The sequence below is a fragment of the Eptatretus burgeri genome, chromosome 8, assembly GCF_056783735.1.
Source record: "Eptatretus burgeri isolate ZD-2024b chromosome 8, Ebu_testis_v1, whole genome shotgun sequence".
Classification (NCBI taxonomy): Eukaryota; Metazoa; Chordata; class Myxini; order Myxiniformes; family Myxinidae; genus Eptatretus; species Eptatretus burgeri.
Window position 1 is genome coordinate 72,649,381 of NC_140968.1, and position 21,813 is coordinate 72,671,193.

The 21,813-nt window shown below is 43.4% G+C and overlaps 1 protein-coding gene and 1 pseudogene across 4 annotated transcripts in view; one reads left to right on the plus strand and one right to left on the minus strand.

Annotated features, from left to right (window-relative positions):
• Positions 1-1,355: 1,355 nt before the first annotated feature.
• The window catches only part of DUS3L (dihydrouridine synthase 3 like), a 34,744-nt gene continuing 14,286 nt past the window's right edge, over positions 1,356-21,813 (plus strand). The window contains exons 1-11 of one of the 4 annotated variants that reach the window (XM_085892584.1): positions 1,356-1,506; positions 1,844-1,917; positions 2,054-2,546; positions 3,709-4,242; positions 4,515-4,556; positions 4,869-5,021; positions 5,488-5,604; positions 5,680-5,745; positions 7,770-7,880; positions 21,169-21,265; positions 21,361-21,436. In XM_085892584.1, the coding sequence (XP_085748710.1) occupies positions 1,847-1,917; positions 2,054-2,546; positions 3,709-4,242; positions 4,515-4,556; positions 4,869-5,021; positions 5,488-5,604; positions 5,680-5,745; positions 7,770-7,880; positions 21,169-21,265; positions 21,361-21,436 (1,760 nt within the window). In that variant the 5' untranslated portion in view covers positions 1,356-1,506; positions 1,844-1,846. Of the gene's footprint in view, positions 1,507-1,826; positions 1,918-2,053; positions 2,547-3,708; positions 4,243-4,514; positions 4,557-4,868; positions 5,022-5,487; positions 5,605-5,679; positions 5,746-7,769; positions 7,881-21,168; positions 21,266-21,360; positions 21,475-21,813 lie in introns of all 4 variants that reach the window. The other 3 variants (XM_085892586.1, XM_085892585.1, XM_085892583.1) reach the window with 3 other exon arrangements.
• Positions 9,081-9,437, minus strand: LOC147022031 (cyclin-dependent kinase inhibitor 2A-like; annotated as a pseudogene).

The following is a 21,813-nucleotide window of genomic DNA, read 5'->3' on the forward strand; positions in this document are numbered from 1 at the left end:
TTAGATGACGAACGTGTGTCACGACACACCGTCTCCACAGTCTGTACCTTTGTACCAAATATTAAACGTGAAAGTTGAAAACTTTGGGAGTTAGAGTGAGGACAGGAAAGGACGGAAGGACGGACGGACGGACGGACGGACGGACGGACGGACGGACGGACGGACGGACGGACGGACGGACGGACGGACGGACGGACGGACGGACGGACGGACGGACGGAATCACATTATACGCCCCGATATATATATATATATATATATATATATATATATATATATATATATATATATATATATATATATATATATATATATATATATATATATATATATCGGGCGTATAAAAAATAGTGTGGTCGATGAAAACATTAGAAAGGAAAAAATAACTTGCATCAAAAACTTTAACATTTTCACGCTCACGCTGACGCCTTCGCTCACGCCGGGGATATCGCTATCGCTCTCTGTTCTTCGTACAGGCGAGCTAAAAACCCACTAATCTGTGATGGTTTGTCGACGTCATTGACTCCAGAACATTCGGTCGGTTGGGAGTTCCAACATGGCGGCCGCGTGGCCTCATCAGCAAACGCAGGCTCATCGGCCGGTTGGGAGTTCCAATATGGCGGCCGCGTGGCCTCATCAGCAAACGCAGTCTCATGGGCCGGTACTTCCTCCACGTGACAGAGCTCAGTGGCTCAAAACATGCCGGAACCTTCTGGTGGTTTTGGTCTTTCACTGCCGTTTAAAATCAAACTGCCAAAGCATCTGCTGCGGTATATTAAAACTTTGGACGGAGTACCGTATTTGTTTCGAATTATAGAACACTAGTGCGTGCCGGTACGTGCGTGCCCGTACGTGCGTAGCCGTACGTACAAAAAAAAACAGAAAAAAAAGAATTGTGACGTCATAGCACTGTGTCCTGTCATTGGTTGGTAAATAAATGGCCATAACTTGGGAACCACTTGTCCGATTAATATCAAACCTTGAAAAGGTACATCCTCAGGTCCCCAGCAATATATCTGGCAAGTTTCAATTAGATGGGACCAGTGGTTGTCGAGAAACAGCGGTCACAGACAGACAGATACACAGAGATTGCTGGAATTATAGATAGATAGCGACGAACTGACTGCTCATAATTCCTTCACAAGAGAATAATGTACAATTAACCTTTCTTTAATCCGTAAATGTTAGTACATTTTCCACACCAATATGAATGTTCTTCGATTTGAGGTTTTCAGGCCGCACATCAACACAACCATTTGAAGTGTATAACAGAGGTAAAACTAGCGTGGCTGTTATTTCCTTTTTCTCTCGCTCATTCTGTATCACATTGTTTGTAGTTTTGTTACGTGAGGATAATATAGCATTATGTGAATTTAGAAGTAAGTGAAGGGTGTGACCGGATATAAACTAAAACAGGCGTTTGAGAAAGCAGCGGCACGTGCGTACAGTGTTCTCGGGTGTACAGTGCGCAATCTTCACTTTTTCTTCGTTTGTCCTGTATCTTCAGGTAAAACAAACAAACAAACAAAAGTTTAATCCTGTGTTAACAACACTCGTCTTGGCCTTGTGATGTGTACCAAATCACCACAGACTTTGATTAACGGAATGTTACAACATCAAGCGATAATTTATGAATTATATTTGGTAATAAGATTCTGTTTGATTAAAATCCATTTTTTTTTTCATTCAGGGTAAAATACCGACATTTTCCTGACATTTTAATTGCCGCATATTCGACCTTTTATGCAATAAAGCCATTTATATGCACAGAAAGCAGTTCAATGTTAAATCTGACGTCATGCAATCTGGTGCTATGACGTCACTCAGGTGTTTGCTGTGTGCAGCTGATGCAGATGGAGCAGGTTTGTACCTCCTCACGCCTGGAATCCCAGCCTGGCGTCGCACATATAAAGACGCAGTGAGTATGCATGTGAAAGGTCTTCGTCGATATCAAAATATCTCCATATTGACCGTAGGTCTGTTGAGCACCTTGCTGTCGCGTCATAATGGAGGTGTTGTTTGTTGTTTGCTAACTCTCGCTGTGGCTTGATCAGATATCTCACAACCAAGGAGCATTTCCATGAAGAGTTGCACACCTATAAGGAGGGCCTTCGGAACAGTCGGCTTTCGGGCAGAGCCAGCTGCAAGCCCAAAGAGGAGGAGGATGATGATGATGATACACCTGCAAAGAAGGTATGCCCTGAGGCAGTACCAAATGCGGCAGAGGAGTGGTCCCCGGGTACGAGTACATCGCAGCAAGAGGGCCAGATGGTTGGGCAACTCCCTTCCAGTGACATGCCGGAGGAATTTGAAAGACCTATGGAGAAGGTGACTCCGGAGGTGATTGCGGACGTGAAGGAAGGAAGTACTGAAGCGCAAGATGTTATTTATGAGCCCATCAAAACTGGCGCGCTTCTGGAGATATCCGAGACAAAAGGAGAGAAAAGTGACGTCAAGCAAAAGAGGGCACGTGGCCAGAATAAGCATCGTCCACACGTGAAACCGTCACACTATGATGATATCTCACTTTGCTCTGCATTCTGGCAGGTCAGTTTAGAATTGTGTGTGTGTGTGTGTGTGTGCGTGTGCGTGTGCGTGTGCGTGTGCGTGTGCGTGTGCGCGTGTGCGTGCGTGTGCGCGTGTGTGCGTGTGTGTGTGTGTGTGTGTGTGCGTGTGCGTGTGCGTGTGCGTGTGCGTGTGCGTGTGCGCGTGCGCGTGCGTGTGCGCGTGCGCGTGTGCGTGTTTGTTTTGCTATGCTGGAATCAAGTTTTGAGGTATCCTTGGCTTTAGCAGCAGTTTATACGATGATAGAGTTTGGACTGAATTCAGCAGCTTTACGAGTTTGGACTGAATTCCATTCTGTTCTCCAAATAAAAATCTCTATTTGTGTGTCTGAGTCTCAAACAATTGTTTTCATTGTTTGTCAGACATTGTGCTTATTATGTTTCCCAGAAGGAGGCATTAAGTGTTTAGTCTTGGTGTCCGTGGTGTCCTGTTTTTGTTGTTGTTGTTGTTGCTGTTTTTTTGAAGAATAAATTTTCCATTATTAATTATTGTATGTAATTTTTCAGTTTTTCCCCCCAATTTTGAATTATTTAATTTGCATTGATTTTAATATTCAATTATTTAATTTTTTTCTCCAATTTTTAGCTCACCTGTTCGAAGAACAGAGAGCTATAGCGATACCCTCTGCGTGAGCGTGAGCGTGAGCGTGAGCGTGAAAATGTTAAAGTTTTTGGTGCAAGTTATTTCCTTTCTAATGTTTTTATCTACCACACTATTTTTTACTGATTACAATATACAAAGACATATATTGCTTTAAAATTATTTGGATCAGACTTCACTGCAATGCTTTATTAAAAATATTATTAGACTAGTCTTTTAAAAACGATAAATGTATAAACAGGCGAGCATTGGGTGGCTTTGACACCAACTCTCTGGTTATTTAAGTCTTGGTGTTATGGTGACCTGCTTTTTTGAAGAGAGAGAAAAACAACATTTGTTTTCTTTATGAGGCTGAATTCCAAGTGCTACCAATTGGTTCATATTGCGAGTTGGCTATACCGGGAGCCATCAGCAATCTCCGATTGCAGCCCTCTAGTTATAAATAAAATGCTGAGCTGAAAATGACAATTTGACTTTGTTGATTAAAGTGGCCTGTGTTTCATGGGTCAAATTTCTGACATGTTTTCCTTGATACCCGATGCAGGGCTCAGGAGGAGAGTGTCGTTTTGGCACTGAATGTCGCTTTGAGCATGACATTGAGGCATATTTAAAGAAGAAACTTCCCGACCTGGGCTCCCAATGCCCAAACATCATAGCCTCTGGATATTGTTTGTTTGGGTTGACCTGTCGATTCTTTGGTGGGCACAATGAGCGTACAACAACTATAAACCGTGATGCTCCATTGCATAAAGGTATTGCTGTGCGCAACATACTTGACCGTGAGCTACAGCAGCGGTTACGTAAACACACTGAGCTCTTCACCAAGGCCGATGCCTATCTTGCTGTCATAGGACAGACCAAAAAGACTCACAGAGGTTCAAATATATCCTCGGTCATTTCAAGCTCGGGGTCCAATTGTGGAGATAGTTTTGTGGACAAGGAACCACTCTCCTTGCCATTTGGAACCACGCCGAATAATGTCGAAAGCGCAAGCTCTCGGCCTGAGGGTGATGTGCACACAACGGGAGCCCTGACGGATGAGGATGTGATACGGCTCCGACAACCAGAGAAGAAGTCTGTAAGAACAGACTTGCTGTAATGATGGATGACTTGTGGATCTATAAAAATGAGTTAATCACATTGCTGTACAAGAATAACATTGAAAACACTTTGTGTTTAGCTTCTCGAGCATTCCTGTGATGGATTTTAGTGTTATCTAAAATAATAGTGACAACAATTTTCATGACATATTTAGATGGGGAGATTAACATGGCTCACCTATTTAAAGCTTGTGTTGTGTAAAGCCATTCAGGTGACTTGTTTTTTTTTTTTCCATGTTTACATCTCCAGGTTGACTTCCGTAACAAGCTGTACCTTGCACCTCTCACAACGGTCAGTGATACCCAGAGATCTGGTCCTTAACTTGTTCTTCAATCTGATTTATGATCATACTTCTTCGGTGTCCAGCATTCTCACACCATCCATATTCTAATTAATTGATGGGCTCATGACTTTCATGAGTCGACTCGTAATTTTCAGCATCTTCTATTTTCACAGGAAGTAAACGTACTCCTATTAACTTTGAGTTCATAAAATCGATTATCCATCTTAATTGCTGACACAGACATTAACAAGCCTTTGCCGAGACATGCTAAGGTGTTCCGTTGTACTTTCTGAGGTGTGATTGCGTGATGCTTCCTTCAGTGCGGTAACCTGCCCTTTCGGAGAGTGTGTAAAAGGCTTGGCGCTGACATCACCTGTGGAGAGATGGCCATGTGCACAAAACTGCTGCAGGGCCAGACGTCTGAATGGGCTCTGCTCAAGCGTCACCACTCGGAGGATGTGTTTGGAGTGCAGGTGAGTTGCTTTGAGAATTGTCCTCAATGCTCGATCCTGTTCGAGAAATTTAATTTTTGATGAAAATGGAATTTAAAAAACAAGTTCAGGAAGATTTTGTGCTGGGTTTCTGCAAGTAAGACCATATGTGTAACTTTGTACCTTGACATTTTATTATTATTATTATTATTATTATTATTATTATTATTATTTTTTCAACTTGTGTAAACTCTGAGATACAAGCATTCCTCCAGCACACATTTGTTGACCCTTTTTTGGACCAGTGTTTCAGGATGGTGTCCTCATAAAATTTGAGAAGCTTGTGCTGTCGTTGACCTTGAGGGAATTATCAGTTTGGCTTTGAGGCCTCTACTCTTGTCACTTAACAAGGAAGCTGCAATGTCCACTCAACAAATTGCCTTTCAAGTTAATAATTTTGGTTTGTGTTCATAATCCTTTGCTTTGACCCCTGGCACACCATTTGCAGCTCGAAGGTGGTTTTCCAGACACTATGACAAAGTGTGCAGACCTGCTCAACCGTTCCGTCGACATTGATTTTGTAGACATCAATATGGGATGCCCACTCGACCTGGTTTGTCACAAGGTAGGGCTACTGGGCAACGTGTCTTATGGAAATATGTCAACCTAAGCTGGGGTTAATCTGAGTTTTTGTGTCCAGGGAGGTGGCTGTGCACTTCTGATGAAGCCAATGAGACTGCAGCAAATCGTGCAGGGAGTGGTATCGGTAAGCATGTGCCATGTGAAGTTCACTCTTGTTGCACCATGTGTTGTTTGCTATGCAAACTTAGATTGTTCCATTATTCTATCTCATTGTTTTTCTTTTGGTTTATTATCCCTTTCGCCACACAGTGGGAGAAGGTGCGTGCGTGCGTGCGATAGATATTGAGTAAATTTGCAACAAAGCTTTACTATGAAAATATGGAGAACACGAATAAACAAATAACACAAGAATAATAGCAATCAGAGATTGCAGACCCTTGCCAGGACTTGTTTTGTGTGGCGTTTGTGTACTGGTGTGCTATGTAATTAATAAGAGACATAATTAGAACTGCCACTTGATAACTTCTGGCAGTGATGACCGGGTACCAAGACGTCGCACTTTGATTGGACACCTGACCATAACCAATGACGTTTATTATTATTCAATTTAATTTATAATGGGATTAAAGTAAATCCAATTCATATCGAATGGAAGACCAAATAAGTACAGTCCTTCATTGGAGTAATCAGAAGGAACCCAAACAAGCAAAAAGCAAAGATGAAGTCATCAGGAGGAACCTGGATAGGATTTGCATTTCAGCTGCTGCTGCTCTACCCTCACTCATCCAGGAAAGCCAAGTGAACCTCATTCAAAAAATCAGAACCCAGATCAATTAAAACAAAATATTTCTGGCTGCTAGATCATGTGTCCGATCAGGTTGAAATTTAAAACATGTATTCCCCATCATTACTCGATCACAATTGTGAAGTTTCACTTTGATTGATTAAGCGGTTCAAGAGAGAATTACGAGTGGCAGTCAATAAGTCTCCTTAAAATGATTATTATAAATTGGAGAATATAATATGTGTAGTTGTAGACGACATATGTTATATCTATGGGTAAGAGTCATGTTTTGCCCGTTTTAGATCTGGCAGCATTGAGGGTATGACATCACTAGAGCAGTTCCAAGATGGCGGTTCCCTTCGAAGCATGCACCAGGGAGGAGCAATGTTCTGTCATCCGTTTCTTGGGAAGTGAGGGTGTGAATCCCAGTGAAATCCATCACAGAAAGAAAATGCAACATGGTGATGCATGTTTATTGCTGCAGCAGGTGTACGACTGGGACGGGAAGTTTAAAAGTGGATTGTCCAGTATGGTAGATCCTGCTCGCTCGGGTTGGCCGAACACAGCCGACACACCAGAAATGGTTGCAGGAGTTGAGCGCGTGCTGAGGGAAAACCTTCGCAGGATTATCTCAACTTTAAGGAAATACTTACTTGAGGATTTCCAAAGGGTAGTTTATGCAACAGCCCTTAAGGAAATCCTTCACGAAGGAATCACAGTGTACCTTCAGGGAATCTTTCCTTAAGAATGAGAGAATTTTATGCAACCTGGCCATTGTTAGTATCGTTTAGAAGAAGGACATGGAACCCTAACAGCATGTGAACTTATGGAGCTCTGGATGGGCAAAATGGCTAACAAAGAAGAAAGAAGGAAAAAGACCCAAGATGTCAACTTGTTTGCAGTGAAATCAGTGTCTGGGACAAGTTTACGTCAAGGCACGCTAGCGGCATTGCAGAAGGTCCAGTCCACAGTTGATAAAATCCATTGTGCTTTGGGTTAATTTATTTTGACGAAAGCTTTCCCTGCTCTTCGGAGTTGAAGATCCATAAAAAAAAAATCGTTAATATTTGTTTGCCAAAACAATTGGGTTAATTTATGGTTATATGGGTAGACGAACGGCCTCGCGGTGTGGACTTTGTACCAACATGCAAGAAGCTCCAGCTGAAAGCTTTAGTGTTAAGAATTTGGATTAAATTAGCTTCTGAAAACTAAGCTTGTAAAAGAGAGTATGGCCATGTCACTACCTGATTGTCAGTAAAAACCCAGCTGTTTCATTAATGCCCTTCAGGGAGAGATATTCGCCTGTTGCCCCAACTGTGGTCTCTGTTTCACAGCAGTCGATCCACACAATGTAGTTAATTATCAATGCATTCAGGGCGACTTGGAGTGAGAAATTAAAGATGTGTTGTGTCGGCTGTGATCAGGTTTTGGATGTGCCATTGACCGTGAAGATGCGAGCAGCTGTGGTGGACAAAAGCAATTTGGCGCACAAACTCATACCTCACCTCCGTGAATGGGGAACCTCCATGATTACGGTACAGTACCTAATTTCATACTCTTATTTGGGTTAAGATTTATGCTGTTCCACAATGGTAATCAATGTCAAGGTAAACGATCCATGTTAGAATAAAAAAAAATAGGGGCAATACCCCTGGGCGCTTACTTGGTAGCGGCTGGATAAGAAAACCAGGGAACCACTGGGAAGCGTGGATGACCCACAAAATACGTCACGGAGAAGAAGTAAATACCTATGGAGTTTTTTTTTTTAATGCAGTGAACAAACTTTGGTACATTATGCATGGTGAAGGTTGTGGTCAAATTTCATTGAAATTGTTTGTGTGGTTTCTGAGAAGAACGTAAATACCTATTTTGGGGGGAAACCCCCCGTGGACCTCCTTAGACCAATTTTTTTTTTAATGTCGTGAACAAACTTTCGTACAACACGGGTCATGAATGTTGTGGTCAAGTTTAATTGGAATTGTGTGTAGTTCCTGAGAAGAAAGCAAATACCTCTTTGGGGCAGGCAACCCCCCTGTAAACTCCCTTCATATATCCCTTCAGACCCTGATTTATTTATTTAATGCCGCGAACAAACTTAAGTAAATCACGGGTGACGGAGGTTGTCGTTTAAGTTTCATTGGAATTGTGTGTAGTTTCAGAAAATAAGTTGCAAATGTTTGCGGACGGACGGACGGACGGACGGATGACATGCAATCCCATAAGCTTCCCAAAACTACTTTCCACGTGAATGAAAAAATGATGCTTGTATTAAAATGATAATGTAGAGCATTGTAATGACAGTTTCAAATACCTTATCACCCTAAAGGAGATGCACACCATTTTGCAATGAATGAAGTACTTAGACGAAGCAATTTTCATTTTTGGGGGGAGTTATTGACTTCAGCACTTATGTTTTGGGAACTTTTTTTTTTTTTTTTGTACACATGATTGAGGCTCATGGAAGGGAACAAAATGGAAAGGGGGGAAACACCAACAGTAGAGTAGAAGTCAGGGTGAGATCAAGGGGAGGGGTGGAGGACACATGGGGGTGAACAAGCTGACATGGCACACACACATGGCACATAATATAAGCTGAATTAAACACAGCAAGAAGAGGAAGAGGTGGATTGGAAATATGAGGTGAAGAGCATGCAGGTGAAGATGAGAGTTCATCAGCCATGGCACCAGCATTGACTTTTATTGATTTGGCTCCAGAAAGAACTCCATCTTTGACATCAACGACCTCCTGATTCAAACTTGGCAATGACTTTCAGAGCTTACCGTTGATCAGCAGCATTCACCAGTTCGTGAGGTGTGCGATCCAGTTTATCCCTGGTGTTGAGCTGTGCTCCTGCCTGTGCCAGGAGCCTTAGGTTATTGGCGAATCCTTCCCTGGCAGCGTCGTGTGCTGGTGTTAGGCAGCAGGAGGGGTCGCGTACACATTCAACTGAGCACTGGTCTGCAACAAGAGGGGTTTTTCAAAAGTGGTTCCTTCCTTTGGGATCCTCTCGAGCTTACAACATAAATGCAACCACATTGCGGTTTCCCACCACTGATGCATTCAAGAGAAGATCGATTGCGCTTCTCTTCATTTTAAAGGTCGATCGAAAAATTGTTTCCTTCCACACGTGATCAGATTGTCAGCAAATGGTGATAATTTGTTGGGCTGGTGAATGGTGACCTGAATAGTTTATTTGTATATGTATATCGTTATTTATTTATTTATTTATTTATTCATTTGTATTTTTATGTCGTTTTGTTCCTTAGCAAGTAAGATATTAGTTATTTTCTGCCCCTTTGATTGAAATTTGTATATGTATATCGTTATTTACTTATTTATTTATTTATTCATTTGTATTTTTATGTCGTTTTGTTCCTTAGCAAGTAAGATATTAGTTATTTTCTGCCCCTTTGATTGAAATGGGATGCACAGGGGGTGGGGGAGTATTAAGTGCACCATGGTGACATGATGTGTGCTCGAGGGGATGTATCCCATAGCTTTATGAGATTAGGCAGAAAAGTTGCTTTGATGTGAATATCTCTACTATAGAAGGCGCCGTGTGTGCGTCCAGCTGAGTTCCACCTATTGGTAGATCAGTTCACCTGATTCCACCAACAATTACAACCTGCAAAATCATACAGCTGCCATGTTGGTGCTTACTGCTATGCGAAGCTAAAGGCAGCTTCGGAGCTGTCATATTTACAATTGCCTTGATCTCATAAGCCTTCCTTTCCATGTGAAACGACCAAAGCGCCAGTTAAAAGGATTTGATCTGATAGGGGTCATGGTCCTTGTGAAGATAGGCCTCAGCGATCGAGGCAGCAGTCTGTTGTTTATACACAGCCCAAATAACTGTGGCATTCTCTCAAGCATAGCTTTTACCGCAGAGGTTATGCAGGTCCTTGCCATTACTTCCGACTGTAGCAGGGACCACAAAGTCCACACCATTATAAAGGTCTTTGTTGAGGACTTCTGGGAATCTCGTGACGTTGTCAAGGAAAAACACGCGTCATTATTTACTTTTAACGATGTGTATATATGCATCAGGAAGAAGGTAATTAGTTTCGGGTATCATGTTCACTTGGCAGTTGCAATTCCACGGGGTTTCCGCACGTCTCGCGGCATCGTGAATTGAACGGGCGACTTGGGCCATGACAGATTGAAGAGACTGAAGAACTTGGTTCCACAGTTGGGGGGAAAAGGAGCTATTTTGATCATGGTTTCTGTTAAGATGGTGATGGCATAATTGGGGAGGAGAAAGCATGAAATATTCCACTGTAAAGGCCCAGTCACACCTTGGCGTTTTAGCCAGCAATGGCAACGTATCAAAATGTATGTAAAACGCTGGCTTACGTTGAACTTTTTATTGTTTTTTTTAAAGATTCGGACGTATTCATAACGAGTTGGTCGTATGCATAACATATTAGTAACGGACACAGAACGTTTCGTTGTCTTATAGATAACTTATACCTGTTGTCCTGTTGAACAAATGCTGAACCTGTTGTCGGCGTTCACAACCTATGCCCAACGATAGTCTAACTTACGCATAGCGCGCTGCACGTATCGCCGACGATCACGTGGCGTAGCCTATTAAAAGGCTGCCGCACAACGATTCAAACCATAACCGCCGGAGAAATGGAAGTGTCAACATCGCAGTCACACCTTGGCGATCTTGCCAGCGTATGCTGACCTCTGAAAAATGCGTCTAAATCGCTGGCGCATGTCGAATACGGTATGGATAAGTTTGGTATGCGTGAATAGAACGCTAAAGTACGCTATCATACATCGTAGTAAGTGGAGTACGTCTTGTACTTTTAAACGTGTTAAACATTTTACGACGTACTTGCCGTATGCCTCACACGTTCCGCATGCGATGGGAATAAGTTGAACGCACGAAATGCGATCGTTGGCACATGTCGACAAAAGTTATTTGTAAGTTACTCATAAGTCGAAACACGTCGAGGTAATGGTTAGCGTCAGTGTTCCAGACTCCCTGTTTTTTTTTTTTTTTGTTTTTTTTTTTTCTTCGGCATGACGGTGATGTTAACACTTCGATTTCTAGTGCGGTTATAATATAATATGATTAATAGGCTGCCGCTCAACGATTTAAATCATAACCGCACTAGAAATTGAAGTGTCAACATGACCGTCATGCCGAAGAAAAAAAAAATTATTAAAAAAAAAAAAAAAACAGGGAGTCTGGAACACTGACACTAACATTTTACATTGACGTGTTTCGACTTATGAGTACCTTCCTTACAAGTAACGTGTGTGGATGCGTGTCAACGATCGCGTAACGTGCCTACAACACGTTACTCATCGGTTAGAAATAAGTTTCGGGTACGCTAAACATTACCTCGACGTGTTTCGACTTATGATTAATTTACAAGTAACGTGTGTCGACGTGTTTTAACGATCGCATAACGTGCCTACAACGTATGGCCAGCGTAGCGGAACTTGTGAGTCATACGCTGGCATAAGTTTAACAAATTTTAAGCATGCTAAAATTTGAGGACCACCACAAAGTACAACGATGAAAGCCAGCGTACTACGACGTATGACAGTGTTTTTCAGCGTGCTCTCGATGTTTCCAAAACTTACCCATAACGTATTCGACGTGTACCAGCATTTTAGACAAATTTTTCAAAAATCGGCATAAGCTAGCTAAAGCGTCAAGGTGTGACTGGGACTTAAGGATGTGGAAATGCCTGTTTTCTGTTATGAGCAGGGGGAGGCTGAGGAGGGGCAGACAGAGTTGAGGTTGGAAGTGGGGTGGGGGAGGGCAAACATTGGACAGAGTTCAGAGTGGGAGATTAAGTCTTTGGGGGGAAGCGAGGACTTTCTGTAGAAAGAAGGAGCGGGGGGGAGTTGAGGAGTTGGAGTGGGGGAGGGGGAGGGATGGCGTTTCAAGGCTTGGGAGTGGTGAGGGGATTGATGCCCTATAGTTGAGAGGGTGAAGACTTTGGGTTTGGGAGGAGTGAGGGGTGTTGATGACTTCAAGGTTTGTGGGGGGTGGTGGTGCAGTTGAGGACTTAAAATAACATTTTATATTGTGGGGAATGCTCTGCTGGTCTCTAAATTGAAGTCAATGTTAAGTGCAGTGCAATTCAGGTCAATGTATCTGTTTTTATGATTCTGCTGTTCCTTAAGAATTTCTCGCATCCATTTTTGTTTTTTCTTCTTTTTGTATCCATTGTTGAGGCTCGTGGAGGAGCCAGACTACAGATATGATCAGGGCGTAATAGAATGAAAAGAACAGGAGAAATAGGGAAGGGGGACACACCAATAGCAGGGTTGAGGGACAAATCGAGGGAGATTTGGAGAAACTAGAATGGCACTTGGTGGAGCGCATACCTCCGCCAGGCTGAGCAGTTCACATTTTGTATCCCACTGATATGCATTAACTGCATTAACCAAAATTAACATTAACTGATCTGCATTAACCAAAATTTTGGAGGTTAACCAAAATTGAATCGGCTTGTTCTTGTTACCTACCCAACTCATCCACCTAGTTTTGCCATCACTCGTCCACAACTTTTTGAAATGTTGAGCTGCATATAGTTTTTGGCTCCATTTCTCAATGGTGAAGAATCACTTAAAAATTTTTTTAAATCTTTACCAAAACGGAACCAGCTCATCGTCATCACACACCCAATCTGTCCACCAAATTTTGTCTGAATCCATTCACAATTTTTTGAGATCTTGCTTGCAGACAAAAAAACAGACAGGGGTGAAAACATAACTGCCGTCCACCTTTGGTGGCAGAGGTAATGAGGGATGTGGGGAAGAATGAGGGCTAGGGGAGGACACAGGTGCTGAACAGAATGGATAGTCACAAACTCTCAGTCACAGAAGTGGAAGGAAAAACTGCAAACTCAGAATGAGCTTGGCTTGGAGAGGGTTAATGGGGGTACAAAAGATCATAGTTGTGGATGAGGGGTGACCTGAGATGGTGGTGAACAGCTGTCTTGAAACCCTGGAGGGAATGATGAGATTGAAGAGATTGAGGAACTTGGTTTCACAGGTGGGGGAAAAAGAGGAACAGATAAATGGAAGTTCACAGTGATTCTGGATTTTGGGAGTGTCACCAGAAGGCGGTTGCTGGCAGACTGTGTATACCATGCAGAAACAGACACAGACACGAACACAGACATATATATGAACTAGCATAACCCGCGCTCTGTGCGACATATTGGGTGGGTGTGTTTGAGAAAGGAACTGATGCAGAGTATCAGTAGTAATTTTACTTTAATGCAGTAAGTGGAATACGATTTCACTGTTTCAGAACCTTTTTATTTACTTTTGTTTGTATCATGCACCTCATATGGTCTTTGAGATAATGTAAGCCGAATATCACGTTACTCGAGCGCAGAACAAAGTCGAAGATAGCGCGATACGAAACCACAAACTTGGAAATAATATATAAGATGTATATAAATACATATATATATATATATATATATATATATATATATATATATATATATATATATATATATTGTTTTGCTTGTAGGGGTAAATGGTGCAATTTAATGGGGAATTTAGTATTGAATGGAGTAGTTTGGTCCGTGGTCGTGTAGAAGGCATCGCAATGTAATTAAGTAGGGAAACTGTGAGCTTAAGTGTTACATGTCGCAACATGGGGGGGGGGGGGTGGGGTGGGGGTGGTGTCGTGTTAATTAGCTTGGGTTTAGGAATAAGCTTCCCCAGTATGTAGTTTCGCCCCTGTGACTTTTCCCTATGTTTTTTATAAGAAGAAACCATTAGAAGAAACAAGCAAACGTGCTGAGCAGGCAGAAGCCCCGCCTCCAAGGGTGACGGCGGGCAAAGTCACGCCCCGAGGCTGCTGATTGATGGTAGTGATGTCGGAGGATAGTCAGGTGTGCCGAGCGGGAGGAGGCCCCACCTTCCCGGGTTTTGTGCGTGCAAGCCATGCCCCGGAGGAGGAAACTGTGGTTTCAGCGACGTTGGTGTCAAAGGCATCAGACTCAGTAGGACGGAGGCGGGAGTTCAGGGTGAGTGCACACACAAAATAAGACTCTTATTTTGATGGTCTTATCTTAAAATAAGACTCAAAATAAGACGTGTATGTCATCGCGGTTCGGCGAGGACGATCGACGCACGAAGCGGCTGCACTGGGCCTCTGAGCCTTGGTGTTGAGTTCCGCTCGCGGAGTGCCTGGCTTACGTTTGTCCTGCTACGAAAGAAGCGAGGCGCCATTTTGTGCACGTTTGTATGTGCTGGTGGAAACGCCTCAATTCCAAGTTCCACAAAGACCAGCTTCGGGCCAAGCTCAGGACAATAATATTTTAAAGGGTTTTCTTTTTATTTTGTTTTCCCTTTGTCTGTATTTGAGTCCGTGTGAAGAGGCGCCTCGACTTTAGGATTTATTAACTTCACGTTTTTATCATTACGTTTTGAATGATTGTCCTTCGTAAATATTGGTTTATTTTCATTAGATGTGTTCAGTTTAATATACTGTATTTGTCGTGGGGTTCGAGTCTAAACCTTCCTTGTGCTGTCCTGGTGCAGCGCCCCCTGTGCTGTGCTGCTCCGCCCCCTGCCATTTCCCCATGCCCTTCCAGTTCGCTTGATAATATAATCTCTTTTTTTTGCACCTCAGTACGATATCTAGTCGCAATGCTTTGTTTTCAATATTCACGTACGTTGGGATCATAAGGTCGGACGTGAGCAGTACTTCAATGTTTTCAGTGATTGCTTTTGGTTCATTCTGGAACTGGAATGTCAAAGTTTTTACGCATGTGACAGTGGATTATTTTACAAACTCTATTGTGGCATCGTGTGTACAGCTGTTGTGACACTTTTTTTTGTTTGTTTGTTTTTGTGTTCGGTCATTAAGTGTCACATATCATTCTCTTTGCTAAGCTCATCAGAGGAGGTAAGTGGAGGTAAGTGTCACATACCTCTACCCCTCACCTGTATTTTTTTCCTCCTCTCTACCACCGTTTTCTCGCATTCTGTCCCCTCCTTGTTCCCCCCTCCTCATAAAATGCAGCACTCTCCTCCCACACCTCTGTCGCTCTGTTTCTGTCTCTGTCTCTCTCTCTCTCCCCCCTCCCCCACTCTCTCTCTCTCCTCTCTCTCATGCACATCTCCCTCCCGCAGTGAATAGCAACTATTGGTTAGGTGGCGCTCTCCCCACCTCCCCCAAACTCCACCTCCCCCTCTTACCCTACACCTGCCTCTTCTCTCTCCCTCTCCCTCCCTCTTTCTACCCCACCCCAACTTTATTGACCCGTCAGTGAAGCAACGGGTTGTATTTGCTTATATACATATATATATATATATATATATATATATATATATATATATATATATATATATATATATATATATATATATAATATATTGCAAGACCAGAAAGGAGGTGTTAGAAGACAGACCACTGACCTGTCTGCAATGTGAAAGTGATAGGCCCAGACACTCAGCTTTATTGCTGGAGATTCCAATGATTTTGAGCAAGTTGTGATTTTTCTGGTCCTGGTTTCCACAGCTACAACTGAGCAAGTTGTGAGGTTGGGACATTGGTCCAGAGGGGAGAGCAGTACGACATCAAGCTGTGGATGAAAGCCTTTTAGGGTGATAAAAGTTCTGGTGTGCCAAGGAAAGACTTTCAGGATGGATGATGTCGAGTTCGTAACTGGCTTTGGAGGCCACCTTGGATATGTGGGTGTCAAATAACGAACATGGCTAATAGTAAGGCCCAAAGGTTTGAGTAAGTGAACTTCTTCAAGAGGATTGTTAAGGAAGTGCATGAGAGGGTTTTCTGGTCCTTTTGGAGAGAGATAGTGAGAGTGAGATTTTTTTCCTCATTGAAAGACATATTCCAAGTGTTTGACCATCTCATGATTCCATCAAGGTCTGCACAGAGGGAAGAGGCCACTGTCTGTGTTTCTGAAGAATGAGGGATGTTATAGCAGAGGGTAAAGTCATAAGCAAATACATAAATAGCATTTTCAGAGTCTGAGAGATTGGTGATGAAGATTAGGAATAGGACGGGGGCCCAAGACACTGTGTTGGAGCACTCCAGCCTTGAAGGGGAGATGAGATGAGAGTATCATGTTGGGCCACATCTTGCCTTCGAGAATAGGGGAAGACTGTAAGCCATGTTGGAGGTTGCCTTGAATGCCATAGGCAGAATTTGGAGAGCATTGCGGAGTGCCATATTGTATTCTTCTTTTTCAGGTGGCTATCATTTTGTTGGGGCGTGACTATGCCGCTGATGTTGTGCCCCAATACCAACACACTGGTACTCATTTTTTTCGACCACAGAAGGATGACAGACTGAGTCAACCCCACTTGGTGTTAATTCAGCAGCCAATGGGGCTCAAATTAAGGACTGTAAGATCGCAAGTCAGCCATCCTAAGCACTAAGCCAACACCAGGCTCCATATTTTATTGAATGCTCAAGATAGAGACTGCCCTGATCTCATGCCTGACATTGAGGGCCTCCATCCATTGTTGGGAGAGCAGAAGCAGCATGTCCAAGGTGGAGTGACCGGGTCTGAATCCATACTTGTGTTCTGAGATTAGGCCATTGGAGAAAATTAAGGATTTTATGTCAACTACGATGATGGATTCCATGACCTTGCTGATAATTGGAAGTAAACCGGTCGGTCTGTGGTTGATCAAATCGGTTTTTGCACCATGTTTTTGTGATGCAGTGATGTTGGCTGATTTCCAAGCAGGTGGACAAATGAGATGAAAAGAGCAGAAAGAGGATGTGCAAGAGCAGCAGAGCAGGTTTTTATGACACGTGAGCGGATGCCATTTGAATCGGTGCAGAATCAGAGTTGAGGGTTGCAAGAAACTTCTTCATTGAAAAAGACAGTCCAGGAGTAGTTGAGTGTGATTGGGTGGGGTAGGCAAAGAGAGTGAGGGAATGGGGGGGGGCACAAGATTTGGAAGGAAACAGAATTGAGGCATTCAGCCTTCTCGTGAGCAGTCTGCTGTGGTGCCATATGGAGGGGGAGCAGACTCCAGAGACAGGGCCACACGTTGTTTTCTGGCTCTCCTGAGAGTGGACATACACTTGATTTGGCTTTGTGGAGTGTTTTGAGGTTGACTTTGTTCGGACTTGCCTTCCAGGAAGAGAAGGAAGTTGTTTTAAGGCATCCCTCTCACTGCAGGGTTCAGTGTGCCATCAATGGGAAGAAGGGTATGAATACTGAAGATGGATGGCATGAATCTGTGCACAAGGGAGATCAGGTTTCTGTGGAAGAATCGCCCGATGAATTAATATCTGAGGCGGCAGATATGGGAGACCAGTCTTGAAGTGAGATGGTGGCCTGGAGTCCCTCCAGTCTGTCTGAGCGAAATGCTAGACTTTCCGGCATTGAGGCAGCTCTGAAAATAGCCAGAGAGATGTCGACTCTCACAAGTACATGATCAGATGAACCAATTGGAGTAAAGAAAGAGCAGGAGACACTAGCAGAGAAAGTTGGTCACAACCAAGTTCAGAAGGGAGGATTTGCCATTGGCAAAAATCCATGTCAGAAAGTTAAAGAGGCCCTTGGAGTCATAAAAATTCTTTGCTGCCATGCTATGCCATAGCTGATGAGAGAGGTACCAACACGCAGCCAATTGGCAGAGTGAGAGCTGAAATTACCACGTATGAGGAAGAGAAAGTTGGGATGGGTGGTTCGAATTTGGTCCATTTTTGGCTGCGAGAGAGATATAAATGGAGTTGTAACAGTTTGGAGGACGGTTACAACACAAAGACAAACAGAGGTGACAGCAGAGGGGACAGTCAAAACCAAAGGTACTCCTAGGGGTTTGGAGGTGTAAGTGCAGTGCACGCACGGACAGTGTGAAATGGAGTTATTGATGTAAAGTGCAACTCCACTGTCGGGACATGGTTTAAGCCTGAAGAACTGGATGAGACAATAGGCATGGAGAGACACTATGGAGTAAGTGGCGTTCTGTGTGTGGAAGGATTCTCTGAAGCATCTGCTTTATCAATAGATTTATCATGGATTTATCATCTGCTTTATCTTTATCTTTATCATGGATTGAGAGATGTCACGGTGGAGCAGAGACATCAGATGTTTGAGGTTCACACAGTTAGGGACGGGGTGGGGGGAGGTGATGTTGGCAGGGTCCAGGAATGTGAAGGAACTTGGAGAGGAGGGGGGGAAGGGGGGAAACTGTGAAGGGATGGTACATGGCAGAGGTAAAATGGTAAAAGGGGGGCACAGATTGGGTGGGGTTGTAAGTTGTGGGTATTGATTGAGAGGACACAGGGGAGGGAACCAACATGGAAGGGTTTGACATCATTCATGGACGTCAAGGGGAGTTGATGGTCGTGTGCAGGCAACCTCTCCAAAATAGACTTCTCATGATCCTATATATACATATATATACATATATAAATATATATATATATATATATATATATATATATATATATATATATATATATATATATATATATATATATACAGTGGGACCCGCTTAATAGAATCACGGTTAATAGAATCACCCGTATTATTGAATCAAAATCGTTGAGACCGATTCCATTGTATCTAAATGTACACAATTTTTCCCGTTTATTAGAATCAAAAACCCGCTTAATAGAATCAGCTGCTGGCCATCCACTTCGACAGTTCAGCGCCTACTGGCCGCACAGTTCCAACTTTTTCCACCAGGCGGCTGACGTCACGCTAAAAATAACGCTATGCCACTACAGTGATTTCGGTAGTCATTACACAGATAGGCAGACGGCTGACAGCTGCAGTCTAAGCACTAGGCGTGTCGTCATTTCCACGATGGACAGAAAACGAAAGCGGACGGATCGTTCAAAATTGATAAAGCACAAATCCTGAGGGACTATGATGCTTTGCCCAGAATGAGCCAACGAGAAGCTGCAGACAAGTTGGAAATTAACCAGCCGATCCTATGCAAGATTCTGAAAGATCGAGAGGCCATTCTGAAAGGTCAAGTGGATTCGTCTTCTTCTCAGAAACGCAAGCGAAGCGGCAACGCACCCGATGTCGAATCAGCAATGGTCAAGTGGATTCAAACTTTTAGAGAAAAGGAAGCACCGCTTTCTGGACCTCTGATGCGGGAGAAAGTGGCTCAGTTCGCGGAAAAGTTCAACAACAAGAAGTTCAGTGCGACAAACGGCTGGATTGACCGGTTCAAGAAAAGACATGGAATCGTCCACAAGAAACTTCACGGAGAGGCAGCGGTGGCTGACGAAGGAGGGAAACAACAATGGCTGGACCACGTTTTTCCGGATCTCGTAGAAGGCTTCACGGCTGATGAGATCTGGAATGCTGACGAAACCCGGTTGTATTTTCGGGCCTTACCAGACGGAACGTTCCTCTTCAAGGGAGATCAGCACTGCGGTGGGAAAAAGCCAAAGGAAAGAATCACGGTGCTTTTTTGCTGCTCGATGACTGGTGCTAAGCGTCCTCCTTTCGGTATTGGTAAAAGCAAGAATCCACGGTGTTTCAAAGGCCTCAAAACAATTCCAGTTCGCTACAGAGCCAATTCCTCCGCATGGATGACAGGTTTCCTCTTCACTGAATGGCTCGATGAGTGGAATCGCGAGCTTCGGCGTCATGACCAGAAAGCGTTGCTTCTCATCGACAACTGTCCGGCACATCCCCAATCACTTCAACTGTCGAACATTACTGTGGCATTTCTCCCGCCGAACACAACCTCTGTTCTTCAACCGTTAGATCAGGGAATTATCCGTTCATTCAAAGCTCATTACCGCCGTGCCATGCTACGAAAAGTGCTCACTGAGATTGACAACGAGGATGGAGCAATGACAGCGAGTGACTTGGCGAAAAAGACAACGATCCTCGACGCTATGCTGTTTACGGACGCAGCATGGAATGATGTGAAGACTACCGGCATAATGAACTGCTGGCGCAAAGGAGGAATTTTCATCGGAGCGGCAAGCGAAGGCGAAAGCGTCGAGAGCAATGACGACGACGAGTTAGCCAACCCTCTTCAAATGGATCCCGACCAATGGCAGGACTTCGTCAACATGGACGCCACTCTCCAAACCACAAACGATGATGTCACAGACGAAGCCATCGTTTCGGCAGTCCAACGCGAAATGGGAATTGCTACTGACGCAGACTATGACGCCGACACTAAAGTGGAGGAAGAGGAGGAAGAGGAGATCTCTGTCCCGACCATCAAGGAAATGATATCTGCAGCTAAGACGATCAGGCTTGGTTTGCTATCACATGGGTTCAGTGACATGGCCTTCCTGCGCAAACTTGACAAGGAGGTCACCGCCATTGCCACAGACTCGTTAAAGCAGGCAACAATCGACAATTTTTTCATTACAGAGTAGGCTCATCGACAAACCTATGTTGTTTTGCTTTGAAAAGTACATATGTACTGTACGTGTAATTGTTTTATTTTCAGTAGTAAGTTACATTGTTTTGAGCAAGTGTGTCATATAAATCAAACTAAATGCTGAGTATTTGTCTCCGTATGTGTACTCGACATTTGATCCGCTTGATACTCCACAACTCTGGTGAACTCGGTTATTAGAATCACCCGCTTATTAGAATCAAATTTGTCCGGCCCAAAGTGATTCCATTAAGCGGGTCCCACTGTATATATATATATATATATATATATATATATATATATATATATATATATATATATATATATATATATATATATACATATACATACATACATACATACATACATACATACATACATACATACATACATACACACGGAGGCAGACATCACATCTTTTTCATTTGAACATTGTCAATAAGATATACAGCCCTGTTCAACCCGATGTACTTTCTTTTGTGCAGCTTCATGGAAGATCAAAAGAGCAGCACTTCACCAAACTCGCTGACTGGGAATATATCAAGCAATGCGTGCAGGTGGCAAGTCCAGTTCCACTCTTTGGTGAGTCGAATCAGGTTCGGTGCATCTGCTTTGAAAGCAAGAAAGCTTTTTCCCCTTTTTCTTCCAATTCACACACTGCCGGTGTGTTTCTGCAGGAAATGGAGACATATTTTCGTTTGAAGACGCAAATAATGCTCGTGAGACTGATGTTGCTGGCCTCATGCTGGGCAGGTAACACCCACGGGATGTCGAAAGTTGTAAGGACAAAGGTAGATTATTATTTGGAATGAGTAGTGCAAAAAGGGTCTGAATAGCATACAGCACATGTTCAAACCGGGTGGGGTGAATGACTGACCCAAAAGTGGAAGCGTATGCACAGAAACGTTTCCTTTTATTTGTCTGTCTTACTGTTGGGTGTATATGTTGTGATCCAAGGAACTGTGATGCAGGAGGCCATTTGGTCTATCGAGCCTGCATGACATCACCACCACATTCATCCATTCAAAAGATTTAACAATTTAAATTCACTGTGTAAGGGGAGGGGTTAGGGGGGTAAATAGGTTTGGTGATGAGAACAGTGAAGCAGGCACAGATAACCACGGTTGCAG